Source organism: Pantherophis guttatus, chromosome 3, assembly GCF_059756535.1.
Source record: "Pantherophis guttatus breed Tessera chromosome 3, ASM5975653v1, whole genome shotgun sequence".
NCBI classification, from domain to species: domain Eukaryota; kingdom Metazoa; phylum Chordata; class Lepidosauria; order Squamata; family Colubridae; genus Pantherophis; species Pantherophis guttatus.
In genome coordinates, this window is record NC_142065.1 from 43,947,523 (window position 1) to 43,965,219 (window position 17,697).

Sequence of the window (17,697 nt, forward strand, 5' to 3'; positions counted from 1 at the left end):
TCTTTTTGTTTAAATTTTGCAGCTAATCAAAATTATTTTTATAGAAGAAATGTGGTTTTAAAATTCTCCAGCACTGCTCATGTTAAAGTACCCAGAATGCTTGTTCTCATATATATATACATATTTAAAGCTTATGTTCTGTCCATAATAAAAGCAAAGAGTTTCCAGGAAAGTGTTAACTGATGTGCTATTGTCGGGTGAGGGGAAGTTTAACAATGATGTTGACAGACTCTTCTGAACTATATAAAGCTATGAGATCAGACTTCAGAAAACTCCACCTCACAATCTTGAGCCACAAGCACATCTTTTAGGAGAGAATCCTATCCCACAATGAACTGACCTCAAAAAGCTTTAGTTAATAGGAAGAAACACTGAAGCCTCCAGAACACGGCAGAGAAACTAAATCTGAGGGGAGCTCTAAGAGTCATTCAGTTGTTAGTCCTAAGCACTGTACCGGGAATGATGCTAGTGTGGAGTTTTAAGATCATGAAGGAAAGGCAACTCCTCTGGGCAACCTTCTATGTTTTGTGCCTGTTGGGTGAGTATTTGAAAAGAAGATACAACCTATGAACTTCTTATGCACAAAAGTGAAAGAGTGGAATTTATGAGTCTGTATGCCATCGTTTATGAAATATGAATAGAAGTGTGTACTTTTAATGTAATGTAATGAGGTTCAAAGGGCAGATAAAAGTAGTAAAAGAACGCAGTATGGAATCGAATTCTTCCAATTTGGTGATTTATAGACAGAAATGGGTACAGATATGTAGTCTCCCTTTGTGAGGAAATGCTGTACAGAAGCATACAGATAATAGATGCAGGTATTTATTCATTGCTTTGGAATGCTATGATCTTTTCCACAAATCATTAAGAATGCTTAGTTACACTAGCATGTATTTTTATCATTCATTCTTAACCCAGAGTACATAACTACAGTATAAGCCAAAAAACTGTTAAGTTGTTCTTTTAAAAAAAAAAAAAAAAGTTCTATGCTTGTAATCCTCAAATGTCTATGCTATATAGTTTATTGTTTTAATATCTTAGAAGGGTAGATTCAGTTTGTAATTAGTCTTATTTATTAAAGCTTGCTCTTTAAAATGTATCCTTCTCCCCAGTCCCTACTGTCCAATGTTTAGTTTCAAAAACAGTTATCAGTTCCACTGCAAATGCATTATCTTTCTGTAAATGCTTAAAATGCAGCAGGATAAAATATATTTGATGTGTGTTTGCGTGCGTGCACATGCCTGTTTGTGTGTTCATGAACACGTACATGTATGCAAGGCTTCCAGTCAGTGTTCATCCTAATGACCACCTGGACAAGTCCCTGAAGTTTTATCGGCAAGGTTTTTTCAGAAGTGGTTTGCCATTGCCTTCTTCCTAAGGCTAAGAGTGAATGAGTGACCTAAGGTCACTTAGCTGGCTTTATGTCCACAATGTGACTAGAAAATGTTTTTTTTTATTTGAACATGTCAAGTACTGCAATATCCAGACTCTTCAAATAAATACCTTTAGTGAAAAACATTCATTAATACAATCCAAACCAATACTAATACAATACTAACAGTAGCAAACAGTAAAGCAGAATTTATCAGATGAATATATTCACCAGTTGATACTGCATTTTACAATTTATAGACCATGTGTGAGGATATTTTGCCATTCAAAAAGTCCTTCCATTCTGAGCAATGGGAAGTTAACAATGTGCCATTGTATTGCCTTTTCTCCAGTTTGTTTCTGTAGTTAATAAAGCTCATCTGTAAGTGAAGATGTTGTCATGATGATAACTACATTGCTCTTATTTAGGAGAAAATGGCCCACAACTGATTGGACCATAGTCCAACTAAAATGTTCTGTCCAAAAAGAAAAGTAGCCAACTTATTCTATTTTTCCTTTAGCATATCATTAGATGCTACATGGTGTAGCTGTTGTAGCTGCAGATGGTATATGGTTCTTTTCTGAATGTTTTATATCCATTGTGCTTTGAAGCACACCCCAAAGGATCCTCAATTGCTCTCAGTTGACATGTTTGATTCTGTTTGATTCTCCAAATGCCCAGAAATATATATTAGACACCTGCTGGGAACCTGCACATTGTCCACATTCCCTAATAACCATCCACAGTGTTTCTGGAGACAAATGCCTATTATTAGATAGAATAGAATGCATTCTATATTGGTAAAACAATGTTATCTGTCATATAAAGAATTTACAAACTCATCCTGCAGTAGTAGACATATTGTGTAAACGAAATTCTTTATTAAAAAACCCAGCTGTGCATTGCTATTTTAGTGGACACAGATAATCAGCCTCTTAGTCAATATTCATAACATATTGGGGGCAATGAGGACACTATCTGGTCTGTAAATAACCTTGGAACAAGTAGATCGTATTATTTTGAGCCACCCAACTTTGTGCCCTGATTTGCAATTGTAAAAACCTGATCATGCCTGCAAAGAATGGGAAATCTGAAGGTGACATTCAAATAATAGCTTGAATCCTTTTTTAGTATCACATATAAAAACTGCCTCATAATTAACTCTCAGATAATCACGGTAATCATGGTCTCTCTATGTGTGTGTATTTCTATTTCTTTATTCTAAGCAGTATCTTCAAGTACTTTATTAGCATTTTTGAAAGTTCTCATATTACTGGAAGACAAATTCCCCAGTTGTTTAAGTACAGGTTTCAATCCATAGAGAGGCCCTTAACCAGAAATTAGATAAATATGGAATTGGATTTGCAAATATGTAGCCAATATGCAGGAAAATGACTATATGGATGTATATTTCAATCCGTCTCATAATTTTTATTCATGTTCTATTAAAAAATTGGGATGCATCTTGGAAAATGTATCCAAGGCCATTGGCTGTATGTAACTGAGCGTTGATTTGAGTCCAAGAGAGAAAAGTCTTCCAAAAAGTGGTGGTGATTGTTTACGATTTCATAGATGCATGAGGAGTTTTGGTTTTCGAATTTGTTTATACTTGGCAGTCATTTTAAGGATATTATTGTGCACTTGTGGATTCTTGAATTCTTTCCTACTATCTTTATAATACTAATATATCTCCCCCCCCTCTCAAAATGACATGTAAATTCAGTACTTTACTAGAGTTAAGAGTAAACCAAATCTCTTCAATGTATTCCATGAATGTGGCAAATAGCAAAATAAATAATTGACTAGGAGACTTTATTTAAATTGTCATGGTACTATTCCTTGGAGTTTACTACAAGCTTAAGATCCTTATTTTTTAAGAAAAATCAGAAGAGAAAGATCTCTAAGCAAAATGAAAAATCCAGAGGCCAATTTCTCAGAAACGTTTGGTTGTAATCAATCCTTTCTTTTTCCTTTTTAAAGAAATGTCTATTCATACTGAAAAACCTGAATGATTTAAATACACAGATGTACAAATAACAGATAGCACCTGGAATGTAGGAACACATTTTCTTTTGATAATCTTACAGAATCCATAATCAAGAAGAGTTAAAAAGTTAAACAGTTAAAGAGCTAAAGAGACCCAACCTGCTGAAGCAACTTTAGATAGGAAACATGATTTAATTTACATGTGGCTGAAAAGATAAACATTTGTTTGTACAACAGTCCCATTTAATGTTTCATTTCAACTTTCCCTTATCAGCTTTCAGACTCAACTGTCTTGACCATGGTCAACTGCCAATTTTCTGGGTTAAATCTAAAGGACAAAAGAGAATTGTGCACTTCTACATTTGGCATTGGGGAACTGTTCTCCAATTTTTTAAATCAAAAATATGTAATCAAATTTTTTTCTTTATTTATTTGCTTGTTTTGGTCATCTAACAAGACAGATTTATTATCGCATATTTTTCTTTTACCTTGTTTTCCACAGCAAACAGAAAAATCTGGATAATTTTTAAAATGTTTCTGTCTTGGGATTTATTTAATCATTTGTTCCTCCTGCTTCTTTGCTTTTTTATCAAGTCATCAAATGATACTTAGCTTTGTATCTACAAAGATATAGAATACTACTGCTGTAAAACTATAAGATTATCACTTCACGCTGGTGAAGTGTGTTGCTGAGAATCATATCTATATGGGTACATAGCTTCCCTTTTCATCAAGAGTGAATATACTGTAAAAGCAATTGAAGCTGTTATTGCAAACTATGATGCTGTATAATACTATGTAGAAATTAATACATTTGCCAAATATTGCAGTCAATAAGAATGTTAAAATATAACAAACAAATTGCATGGTAATAATGGTAACAAAAAAAGAAAGAAAAATAAAATTGTAAGCATAGTGTGTTGTATAACAGTATCACAGACAAAAACACCAGTTTTTGAAGATTGAAGTGAACTTCATGATACAAATTGATAGCGCCAATTGGAATGTTTGGGGAGAGCTCTTTGGAATAAGAATATTGCACTCAGAGCAAGTACTATTAATTAAATTATTTAGAAAATGATATTATTGAACATGATTATTTACAAGGGGGTTGTGATATTCTAATGAGATTATCTTGGGCCTCATAAATAATACTTAACATGAATTAGAAATAAAAAGATATTTCAAAAAGTTTTCAGGAGGACTAATAGAATGGGAATAATCTGAATCTGAAATCCCCAGAGATTACACTATAGCAATGCTAAATTTAATTTTAGTACTTTTATGTTGATTTTGTTTCCAATATATACAACCTGGATTGGTGTAGGAAACTTGGAAAAGGGTAGACTGTTATAATAGGGATTATATCTAGTTTAATTCAAATCCTAATGACATTTTAAAATCAAATTACTTGAGCTGAACTGAAATAGAATGTTAAGCAATAATATCCTAATATTATATGATCAACCGTGGTGTGAGGTTTTTAAAATTGGTTCCTGAAGTTTGAAAGATGACAAAGCTCATATTCATATCCTATACAATCCATTAAAAAAATAAAACATTGATGTTGTAAGTACTTCAGCTATTGCATTTGAGTAGAGTAGATGAGCAAAGAGTTGGCTTAATCAGGTGTTGTAATATTTTAAGTTGTCAACTTCTCTCCTTTTCGTGTTCTCCTCAGTCTTTTCTTTGTGTCATTTGTGAGTATAAAGCCCACACCCATATCCTGTCTAGGGCTATGTGGAAAAGGAAAAAGCATCTGGAGGAGGGAATGGGTAGAATTTTATCAGATACTTCCAGAGGGAAGGGGACTCCACCCTTCTGAATTCCTGCCACATGGCTGGAGAAGAGCAAAACTAAAGATTCATGACTAATGTTGCTCAGAATCTCCAAAGGTGGTACTCATTACAATTATTGGCAGAATAAATCACAAATACAAAAATCTTGGCCTCTCCAATTTGATTTCCCATGTCCTCCAACAAATGAAATTCTGAACCTCATTTTTACCCACATAGCAGTGTGATGTTAATTTTGGCAGTCTGAGGTTAAGTGCTAACTTCTATGTTTCACATTTACCTTCAATCTCAGCTATTCTATCATTAAAATTCTCAGCTACAAATCAGTTGATCAAATAAGAGGATATATAGTTGTAGAACTATATAGTTGTAGAACATAAAGGATACAGAGGCCATTCTTACATTGCTTTAAAACTTTGCAAGGGCATTGTCTAGAAGGCATGAAAATGCATACTGAGAATTTCCATGCTAATAGTTTTACAGCAAATCCAGCCATTGTTGCAGTGATGCATTATTAATAATGACAGGTTTTAGATTGCTACAGCTAGGACTCAGTGATATTATAAATTGCTAGTATGGAAGATCTCACACTGAAATAATATAAGATTTGTATGTTGTAGACAAGTGACATTGAGCAAAAACCTATCCAGAACAAGAGTTGACAATTGACTCCAGAGTTTTGGGACTTTCTTACAGACACACATGTACACATCTGCATACTAACATGCATATATAATTTCCCACATGCATATATTCTATTAGGTCCAATTCTATTTCCCAAGACTATATTTTTGCATCAGTTAGTAAGCTGTACTTATGGTGAGCATATAGAGGCAAGGAGGATTTACAACTCTGCTTAAAGAGTGTGAGTCATTGCCTAGCTTGCGCATGGTTTGAACATGCAAAGCAAAAGCAAAGTTACAATGCAATTTATTCCATTTAACAGCTTTTACAATGCAATAAACCTCAGTGTATACTTATTCCACTCTATTCATAGGAAGATGAACAGCTTGTAATTATTTCATCAAAGATATATCTATTACAGTCATAAAATGATTCACTAAGAAATGGAAACATAGATCTTCTTAAAAAGAGAAAGGAGTCATTTTGCAATTCATCATTTTTCTCCTTTATTTGATTTTTCTTAAAATGCAGCTCTAACAAACATATGCAGTTTGATCAAATTCTGTTAAGCTTTCCATTTGCAGAACAGAAAAAAAGACAAATGCCCCACACAGCTTCCTCTGCATTTAATACAGCCAGCATCCTCTACATGTAATACAGATGACTGATTTGAAGCATTCACCTAAAAAAGGGCAAGCAAATTTTCAAGTTCCAAAGCTATGTATGAGGAAAACAGTTGTAGTTCAAAATGCCATGGCAGGTTAAGGCAGATGTAGTCATTGTTCATCTGGTTTGTTTCTTTCCTTCCTTAGAGGAAAGTTTTATATTGTAAATAGCTGTTGCAAAGGGTCAAGACAAATGCTGCAGGTGTGATGATTCTATAGCCACATTCAAAAGGATAGAACCAAACTGAAATATAGTGGTCAATACACTAGATCAGGTCTGTCAAACTCACGGCCCGTGGACCAGATGCGTCACACGCTGGTCACCCTCATGCCTGGTTTAGCAAAGGGAGGGAAAAGTTCCAATATATCATGTGACAACACGAGTTTGACAGCCTTGCACTAGATGCAGCAAACCCAAAATTCATAGATTCAAATTCAACCAGGCAAAGGAATGTTGTTCTTGAAACTGATACCCTGGTGGAGTGGTTGAGGAACAGACAGAATTACACAGAATGTTTCTGATTATTGCAGAATCTGCATCAAGTTGAAAACTCTGAGAATGAAGATGACTTGTGAAGCTTGATGTCTTTTGTCGCTTGTAAGGCAATTCTACAGTAGCCAGAGCAGAGATTGGCTGCCCCTAGATAAAAAGGAAAAAAAATTGTATGAGAGCCAGGATTTTGATGCTAAAATAGGATTTCTAAGTTGAGACTTTAATGTAAATACAATATTTTGCCTCATACTTCCTGGACTTCCTCTTTAATTGACAACCTCTTCCTTTCTTCAATAACTATAAAACCCCTATGGCTTTTCTTGCTCCTTTTAAGGAAAGCAGAGAAAAATTCTTCTTGACATACAGATTGATGAAGGATTAACATATTTTTCACCCTCTTTAATTACTCTTCATAAGGTTATCTTTAAAGGTAAAATGTTTATAGTAATCACATTTACTAGGGTTATGGTTAAGGTTACAGGAAGCATTTTTATACTGCTTTTATATTTTTATAATTAACTCAAGGTGGTGAAGATACTTAATGAAGATACTTTTATTTTCCTCACAACAACAATCCTCTGAGGTGGGTTGGGCTGAGAAAGAAAACTGCCCAAAGTCATCCAGCCAGCCTTCAAGCTTAAAATGGAACAGAACTCATTTTCCTGGTTTCTAGCCTAGTGCCTTAACCACTTTATTTCTTTTTGTAGAAATTTGATATTAAATTAAATTAAGTTCATCTTATGGAGTAATTCAGATTCTCAAACAATAATTCAACTTTTTTCTTTTCAAGGATCCAGGGAATTCAAGCCATTAAGGAATTATCTGCAGTACAATATAGGTTTTTCTAACTTTTCATTTTGCTACATGTCTGCATATTTGAATAATGCATACTATGTTGAATTTTGACCACAGAGCTGGTTTGTTCTTGCCATGACATCACCCATCTGAGAAGGCTTACAAAGAACCAAACATTCAAGAGTTAGCAGATAGTTCATGCTATCCCCTAGAGAACTATTTTTCATGTGTTTTCTCTGGAGCGGAAACATAAACAGAGTAGATGAGCGAGGAGTTGGCAAAGGAGTTGCTCCAAACAGTATCTCCTGGGAGAGAGCACTGCACAGGAAAGTTGGGGGGGGGAACCCCTCTGGAAGAATGGTTGACATCAGAGCAGGGGCTTAACTTCCTGAAGTCCATTCTCTTGATGTCATTTGGTTTTTTTAGGGAAATGTGATGGACGGGTGAGACTGAATATGACCCAAAATCTAGATACATTTCTAATATATTTTTATATTTTAAGTGGCATAATTATAGACTTACCCAGAATGTACTTTCATAAACTTGGTGCCATAACAGAAAATACTATTTTTCGCACTCTACCTATAAAGGTTGTAGGGTATTTAATCTATTGCCATCTATACTTAGTGATTCAGGCTCTTCACTTAGAAGTGAGTCAATGGAATTTGAGTAGATATTCTTTTAGATGAGTAGGCATAATGTTCCCATTTATTTTGTTCAACAGCTTGGGTGCTGCTAATAGTAATAAACCTGATTTTTTTGGCATGAGTTTATGACTGCTGTAGGTGTGGAAATTCTTGTATTGCGGTTGCTGTAATCTATATTCAGGGCTTTCCTGTGGGAGGCACAGGGACAGACTGTTTATTTGAGCATATTATACAGCGAGAGAACTTGCTACATCTCATGTTAATCTATTGTTCTCCACTGTTTTGTCCATAGAAGCTTTATATAAACCAAAGTGTTTGTGGGGCTCTGAAGTACTAAAATACCATTAGCGTTATATTTTAACTGATTCATTTTGCTGCCTTGAAAGATATTGATCCATCATTTGAAATACTGAATTATACCCAAATGTGAGGCCCAGTATAATTGCTCCCATCCCTATTGAAAAGGCATTGCTGCACTCAATCTCCTCTGAAATAATATTCATATAATTGAAGAGACCATTGAAGCATCTGAGCACTGTATTTCATGCCACAATCACACATAAACTACATGTGGGATATGTAATTCAAAAAGATCTGCCACAGTTCTTCAAATATTCTTTTAAACTAAAAGGACACCATATACTCTTGTTATTAGTTGGGAAATTGTGTCCGACCCATCGCAAACCCATGGACAATGTTCCTCCAGGCCTTCCTGTCCTCTACCATCCTCTGGAGTCCATCCAACCTCAGGCCTACTGCTTCAGTGACTCCATCCAGCCACCTCATTCTCTGTCGTCCCCTTCTTCTTTTGCCCTCAATCTTTCCCAGCATTAGGCTCTTCTCCAGTGAGTCCTTCCTTCTCATTAGGTGGCCAAAGTATTTGAGTTTCATCTTCAGGATCTGGCCTTTTAAAGAGCAGTCAGGGTTGATCTCCTCTAGGACTGATCAGTTGACCGCCTTGCAGTCCAAGAGACTCGCAGGAGTCTTCTCCAGCACCATAGTTCAAAGGCCTCAATTCTTTGGCACTCAGCCTTTCTTATGGTCCAACTTTCACAGCCATGCATTGCAACTGGGAAAACCAGTTTGGGAAAATCATATACTCTAGTGAATTCAGTTCAGCAGAATTATTGCTTGGTGCTCAAATAAGTCTCCACAATTCTTTTATCCCGATAGAAAGAATATAGACTATGTTTCTCAGGATTTTATTTCAAGTCCCATGTTGTGTCTCAAATGTGATCATATTATTATGAGACTGGCATTAGTAAGACTGAATCCAGTGCCTCAATACACATGTTTATATACTGGATATAACTCTTCTTTTTTCTAGCCTAACTCCCGGATCTTTTCTGATAAATGTGATTCCTTTTGGGCCATGGTGATACTTTAAAAACTGTAAATTCTAGGTTTTTTTTGTTAACTCAAATATACAGGTAAGCTTGAACAAACAAAGACAATCAGAGCACCACCTCAAGGACAATGATATTCAAATAGACCTGATGTCCTTGTTTAAAGAAGTATTATATACCACCAGTTAACTTAATTATAGTTCTCAAACTAGCTTTAACCCTGGTATGGTTCAACACACTTCCATTAGTGGTCTTGGAAGGGAGATACAAAAGTGTTCCAATTAAATTCAGACTTTACCCATGTGGCGTCATCAAACATGTTTTATTATACTGTACATTTTCATGTTGACATTCACTGTGAACTGCTAACCCTGGTCACTCTGACCAGTGTTATTTAAAACTTTTGCTTTCAGATTCAACTGATTCCATTTTGTCAAGATTTTGTCAACTTATATACAGTATAAGATATACAGCAATTTGTCTAATTGATCTGTTTACCTAACTGATTAATCAACATCAGTTTTATATAAAGTGTTTTATGAATTGGTTATTGCAATAAATATCCTCCTCCTCCTCTTTCTCCTCCTGCTATAGACACGTTTAACAGAAAACATTTTTTCCTACTATGTAAGAAAAAATAGATGAGATACTATACTTCTATTAAATGTTGGCTCTTTGTTACATTAGATGTAAATGTTTTAGTTGCTAGTGACAGTTTTCTCTGCAGTTAGTCTTGTGCTTCAAGCAAACTTATCTGCACTTGAATTACCAACAAAACCTATTTTAAATATTGGTTTTTCTGATTATTTAAGTTTAGACTTACTTTGTATTTAAGATAAGCATAGAATTTCCATGATACTATTTTAAGTCTCAGCCTAAACATTGTGTGGACTTGTGAGTCAAGTCCATTATACCATACCATTGACACCATAATAAATGATGGCATTTTTATTATGCATTCACTTCTTGAATCATGATTTTTTTTGGGGGGGGGTGTATCTTTTAAGTTTATCCTTCCATGTCCCCTGGGAAGGGTTAAATGCAGTAGTGAAATTCCTATTTTCTTGGGTTCCCAAACTATAAGATTTGACCCAGGGCTTTCATCTGCATTTTACTAGCAAAAATAACTCCAATGAGAACTAAAGGATACTGATCTCCTCTAGGTGAGATGCCTAATGCAGATTTTATGCTGATCTAGAGCCAAAAGTATGGTAGCTTACTGCATGGGACAAACTGTCCATTTTCAGAGCCTTACTATCTCTAGATGAAGTCATTGTTTCCTAAAGAAACATGGCAATGGTTTTTGGATTAAATCCTCCTTTCAACTAATATTTTTGCTGGAAGAAAGCCTTCTGAGAAAGGACAACTATTCTTTTGAGTAAGTTTATTCATTGTTAAACAAGTCACCATGTCTTGTATTATTTTAAAGGGTGCAACCAGATGAAATAGTATGAGATCCATGGCTGGATCTCTCTCTTTTTGACAAATGCAGCTGTGAGTGAACCTGAGTCAGATTACAGCACTATACATCAGAAGAGCTTTAGAATTTTCCCGTTGAGGCTTTACCCAATTTCACCTCATCCCCCAAATTTTCCCAAAGCAGAATGGAAACATTTGATTCTGTAAGCAGAGCACATAAAGAGAATAAGCTCCCTTTTTAAGTGCTATGGCCCTAATGTAACTAGAGGGCCCACAGCTGTTTTTTAAACAATCAAAGGAACTGAGATATTGGTGTTGTTTCCTCCATTTCAACTTGTGCCTCACAGATGTGTGAACATGCCATTAATGACACCTCTCAATTTCATTGTAATATTGAACACAAAGTAATGCACTCTTGTTCCTTCTTGTGTGACAGCATCACCTCAATGATGCTGAACGGGTCAGAATGTTCTGAATTTTCACTTCCATGGTTGAAGCACTGCTACCATTTGTTTAATTTACATTACTAAGCCTCAATTTAAACACAGGAGGATTCCCCGTCTAGAAAAAGACAAGTCCCCTTTTCCAAGACTTTCCTTCTCTTGCCTTAAAAATCAAGCAAGCATGCATACCCAGGAAGCAGACAAAAATTATCAAATTTATATACATTCCCAATTTAGCACATTTATTAAAGCAGAGAAGGGGTCAGGAATGTTTAAAGCAGTTTAAAATGAAATTTAATCACAATGTTTACTATTCAAAATTTAGGGGACTTAGCTACTTAAATTCATTAGGAACCTTAACCTCACAGAACAATTCCTTTGATTTCTATAGCATATCTAATCATTACTCATTTCCACACTCTTGAAAACGCAGGTTTCTAGTGGGTGGGAAGAAGAAAAATTTAAACTGATCAATCCACCACATGGATAATCTGATATCCTGTCTTCAAGGTAATTCCTACAGTACTTGTTTATCATAAGGGACAGGAAAATCCTGTGGGTCCATGCAGATTTGAGAATGCCTGAACACATTATTTCTCTTCAGGTATGGTCAACCAAACAGAGAGGGGAGTCAGAATCTGCCCTAGGGTGCAAGTTTCATTTTATCGGTTTCTTTCTAGTTTCTCTTTGTGACAGAGACAGAACAAGCATTGTTATTGAAGAGTGAGAAAGGGATCATGATTACAAAGTATTAAAACAATGGGAAAAACACAGGTATTTCATTCTATTTTTCATAAGTGATGATTATGTGCCATTAGGTCATTTTTTTTACTCCTATCATCCATATAAATAGATTTTCGCCATGACAATCTATCCCTAACTTGGTCTTTCAGGTCTTCTAACGAAGCGTTCATCACCACTGTAAAAAAGTCCATCCACCTTGCTACTAAAGAGGTCATCCTCTTTTCTTTCCTTCCACCTTTCTCAGTATTAGAACCTTCTCCAGAGAGCTAGGTCTTTGCATATTTTATAGTATGCATGAGCTTCTATTTTGTTTTAAGTTGCCATCAAGAAGCAGCATATAAATTTAATACTAAATCAAATGAAGAATATAAATCTGATTTTTTCCCCCAGTATGCAAGTAGGTTATATTAATAAGATTTGTAATTACTATAAATTTAGCAGTTTAAATGTAAATCAAGCAGTGAAGTGTATACAAATGAGCATGCAACTGTCACATATCTACAATTTGGGTACAAGTACATGAATGTTAGTTCTTTTGCAAACTGGAATGTGTATACAAATAGCCTTTCATGCAGTGAATACAAAATAATGTCTGGCCAACACTATGGTGAACTTGCAGCATTAATACACACATCCTGAGCTATGTTATATGAGACATCAATTACTCTGTTTCAGGCACTTGGCTCTAAACATTTGTTCTAGATTAATTTTAAGATAATCCAGAATTCTTGGCAATGGGAACATATCCTTTTGCACAACAGAATGTTCTTTTAATAAGGCTGATGGATATAAATATACACCTTGCCCAAACCCTGGAAAATAATTGATTTCTTGTTCTGCTTCTAGCCTTTTGACCTGTAGAAAAAACAACATGATTAAAATACTTTCAAGCAATTTTAAAGGTACTTAGAGAACTATGGCTCATGGAAGAAGCACAGGAAAAATTGTCTGCTTTCAGAAACAATAATAGTAGCTCATAAATTACATTAGGTATCTGTAATATTTTCACAAAAGAGAACAAACAAAGTTGTGGAATGTGGATTATTAAAATAAAGATTTAAAGCTTGTTCTCTTGTTATCTGAGTTTCAAGTCTGTATTGACCTTTAAAGAAAAAATATAACCACAATAGTTTGAAAGTCTGAAATTGTAGCATTTGTTATTAGAATCAAGTAATTTTTAAAAAAGGTTTTTGAAAGCTTGAGTGCATTTAACCTAAAATGGCAAAATAATTAGGAATAAATATTTTAAGGTAGTGTTTTATTACTGGAATTATTAATGGAAATATTATCTTAAATATTGCTTAAAGAATTACAAAGAATTAGGTTAGAGATAGCTGTCCAGCTGTTGATAAACTCCAGCTTCTATGAGTTACTGCCAGCAGAGTTTAAAGTAAAGGGTTGTAAAGTTGCAATCCAGCACTACTGTGAATAGTTCAGAACAATTATTCAAACAGAAACAGCATCAACTATTAAAAACATCTGTATACAAATGCATGTATTGTGATATGAAACATCTATTCTAATACAGAACTTTCTTGCAAAAAAAATGAAGAGGGTTATGTATGTGCGTGCGTGCACGTGAATGCTAATTCAGTTACATCCTTATTCTTTATTTCTCTAATTTCCTTTGTGTCCTGCATCATAAATTCCTTAAACTAGTTTATCTCTCATTCTACCAGCATTTTTTGTTCAATCCTACCTTTAAAGTTTTCCCATCTGGTTTCTGCCACTATCATCCTCTGAATGGCCCTTACCAAAAGTATTTTCAATGTTCCACTTCCCATCCAACTGTCCTCACTGCTCCATCTCTATAAGATCTGTTCAGTCTTTGATATAGTTGGTTGTTTTCTTCTGTTTGATTTTCCATTTATCAAAATTCTTCAAAGCTGTCTTCATGATTTGGTTCTCAGTTGGTTCCCTTCAAGTCAAGCTCTATCTAATCAAACTTTCAAGATGACCCGTGTTTTCTGTCTGATTTTTTCCTCTCAGGTCTCTGTACTTGGTCCTTTGATATAGATAGATGATAGATAGATAGATAGATAGATAGATAGATAGATAGATAGATAGATAGATAGATAGATAGATAGACAGACAGACAGACAGACAGACAGACAGACAGACAGACACAATAGATAGAATTCTTTATTGGCCAAGTGTGATTGGACACACAAGGAATTTGTCTTTGGTGCATATGCTCTCAGTGTACATAAAAATATATGTATAGAGTCATTTTGAGGGTAGGAGTTGAAACAATTTATGTCCAGCATGCGAGGGGTTTGTAAATATTTTCATAGCCCTCTTTTTGACTTGTGCAGTATACAGGTCCTCAATGGAAGATTGGTAGTAATTGTTTTTCCTGCAGTTCTAATTATTCTCTGAAGTCTGTGTCTGTCTTGTTGGGTTGAAGAACCAAACCAGACAGTTATAGATGTGCAGATGACAGACTCAATAATTCCTCTGTAGAACTGTATCAGCAGCTCCTTGGGCAGTTTGAGCTGTGCCAGTTTGGCACAGAAATAACATTCTTTGTTGTGCTTTTTTGATGATGTTTTTGATGTTAGGTGTCCATTTTCGGTCTTGCAATATACTAGAACCTAGAAATTTGAAGGTCTCTACTGTTGAAACTGTGTTGTCTAGTATTGTAAGAGGTGGTAGTATGGGAGGGTTTCTCCTAAAGTCTACCACCATTTCTAGTTTTGAGTGTGTGACCTTTGACCTTTCATATGACCTTTGACCTTTCAGGAGTATGTTGGGTGATTGCATTCCAGATGTAACTGGGTCAGAATAAAGAAGCGAACAAGGATAGGATAAAAACATCTAATTTAATTTAACAGTCCTGACATTTTACCTCTGCATTAGCCGTGATACTGTAATTTTCAATGCAAGATGTCCCCGAGTCTTATTATCAAGGACTGCTTTCATTGTTGCTCTGGTGCCTAGGCAAGAAGCCTCAACTGTCTGTCTGCCTTTTCCTCCTGATCTCCCACTCCCAAATTGTTCAACTGCAATGGGGAAAAATGTACATGTGATTAATTTTCTCGGTATACCTTTCTACATGTGTATATTGCATGCTCGTGGCTTTGGAAGTACATGATCTCTCCTGGTGAAATGTGGATATATTTGTTCTTTATAGTCTAGCAAGAGAAATATACTGTATGTTGGAAAATATAGTAGTGCTCCCATTGCAATCCCCACTTTTAAATCATTTTTCCTACTCACTGTACGACACGTAGTTCCACTGCTGCCAAGGTAGAGGCATTTTAGGTTTCAAGGGCTATACTTCAGGGGTACAGGAAACTGTTCCATGGAATTATAGTTGCTTATCTGCTTTTCTATTCTGTCACATCCCTTCCTGTAAATTTTAATCATCCAAAGACCTTCTGCTCCACCCTTTCAGTTTTTGTATTCTAGAAGAAGCTGGCATGGATTAGGTACTCCTAGAACTGCCTCCCTGAATGTCTTCTTATGTTGATTCCCTCCTGAAATTCCCCCCTAAAATTCACATTTTCCTTTTTTTTCCAGAATAACTTTAATCTAATCCAATGTACAAGCAATTGAACTAATAGCCTGTCTTTGCCAGATTGATCTCTCTCTTCGCCCCTTCCTGCTCCCCAAATGCTTTCCTGTTTATTTTAAATTGTGAATCCCTACAGGAATCTGTGAACCCTCCTCTTTGTAAATTCCATGGAATTGGGATGGAATTCTATCTATATACTACTATACTGAAACACTCATTGTCATGACCTTTAACTGGGTGCAACAGAACATCATAGGGCAACAATTTTTTGAACCAAGGTATCTTAAACAGTCTAATTTACAGAATGTGTCCAAAATCTAGGACTGGAAGAATTGAAACTGGGAAAGTTGTAGCTGCTTCAGTGATACTGGAGGTTGTTGTGCTGCTTTGCTTTTGCTACATACACGTGAACTTGCTTTTCAATGTTCCATGACAGTTTCCCAGTAATGGATAGGGAGGGAGAGAGGAACAAAAAAGAAGGAATGCACATATACCCTCTCAACCCATTCCACTACCACCCATAAGCTCCCCTGATCTCTGCCCACAAACTTTTCCTGACCTGTACTGCCCCCATGTGCCTTTTCCAACCCATGTTGGATCTCTTGCACATTTCCATACTCCAGGAAGGAAGGAAGGAAGGAAGGAAGGAAGGAAGGAAGGAAGGAAGGAAGGAAGGAAGGAAGGAAGGAAGGAAGGAAGATTGATTTCTGAAACTCTCTGCCTGCTTCCCACAAGGAAACGCAATGGGAAAACCAGCAGGAAGTCATAAGTCGCTTCCGCTCTCACTGCTTTTTTGTCTACCAATGGTCATTCTGCTTCTCTGTTTAAGTAAGGAAATATCTCTGAAATGATGACCCAATGGGTCACAGGTTGTCCAGTAAATAATAATAAACAATGAATCTGCCTCAATTTCTGTTGTGCCAATGTATAAAAGGAAAGCAGGCAACATCAATTTGTTGGGAAGTGGTGACCAGTCTTGTAAATATGAAAGTTTACTTGCATCAAGTAAACTTCCTACCATAAACAATAAAGAAAAGGACTCCATATTTTTCTTGTTGTTGCAGCATTTCTACTTTGTGCCTCATCAAAGAGTCTTCTACAGCATCAAATTGTACTAAATAACTATAAATATTTTACATTTCTTTCATTTCTCATTTTTAGAAAATCCAGTCTCTGGTGATGAAAATGTTTCAAGTACTATTTTTCCAAATACTACCATTGCTGAGAAGTTGACGATAATCATTACTTCTACTTCTGCTTCTAATATTACCTCTTTAAGCCCTACTATTACATCACTAGAAGGTAAATTGGCTTCAAAAGTGGTGAAATTCAAAAATTTTCTCTACCAGTTCTTTGGGTGTGGCTTGGAGGGCATGGCTTGGTGGTCATGTGGCTGGGTGGGCGTGGGTTGGTGGTCATTTGACTGGGGAAACCAACTATCACACTTTATACAAAAATAACACAAAAGCTACACAACTGACTCGCATACAATGCAAAAGCAGCTGGACTTCACACAAAATGGCCCCTGCAACAAGCAGGAACCTCACAGAGTCACAGAGAGCTCAAAAACGAACTATCACACTTTATACAAAAATAACACAAAAGCTACACAACTGACTCACACAATGCAAAAGCAGCTGGACTTCACACAAAATGGCCTCTGCAACAAGCAGGAACCTCACAGAGAGCTTAAAAACAAACTATCACACTTTACACAAAAATACCAGTTTGGGCAATAGGTAGTAAAAAAATGCTTTAAAAAGTAAAAAAAAAAAGTTCCAATGATCGCGCGCCACAGCTGATTCTCACAGCTGATCGTTGGAACCTCTTTTTTTTACTTTTTAAATAAT

General features: G+C 35.7%; 1 protein-coding gene and 1 long non-coding RNA gene across 2 annotated transcripts in view; one reads left to right on the forward strand and one right to left on the reverse strand.

Annotated features, from left to right (window-relative positions):
- Window positions 1-142: 142 nt before the first annotated feature.
- The window catches only part of CD34 (CD34 molecule), a 36,377-nt gene continuing 18,822 nt past the window's right edge, over window positions 143-17,697 (forward strand). Inside the window, exons 1-2 of the mRNA XM_034414344.3 lie at window positions 143-538; window positions 17,009-17,149. Coding sequence (XP_034270235.1) covers window positions 460-538; window positions 17,009-17,149 — 220 coding nt within the window. The 5' untranslated portion in view covers window positions 143-459. The remainder of the gene's footprint in view (window positions 539-17,008; window positions 17,150-17,697) is intronic.
- Window positions 6,260-17,697, reverse strand: part of LOC148114563 (uncharacterized) — a 53,068-nt gene continuing 41,630 nt past the window's right edge. Inside the window, exons 2-3 of the long non-coding RNA XR_015733034.1 lie at window positions 15,179-15,332; window positions 6,260-7,083 (exon numbers count right to left, since the gene is read on the reverse strand). This is a non-coding gene — a long non-coding RNA (uncharacterized LOC148114563). The remainder of the gene's footprint in view (window positions 7,084-15,178; window positions 15,333-17,697) is intronic.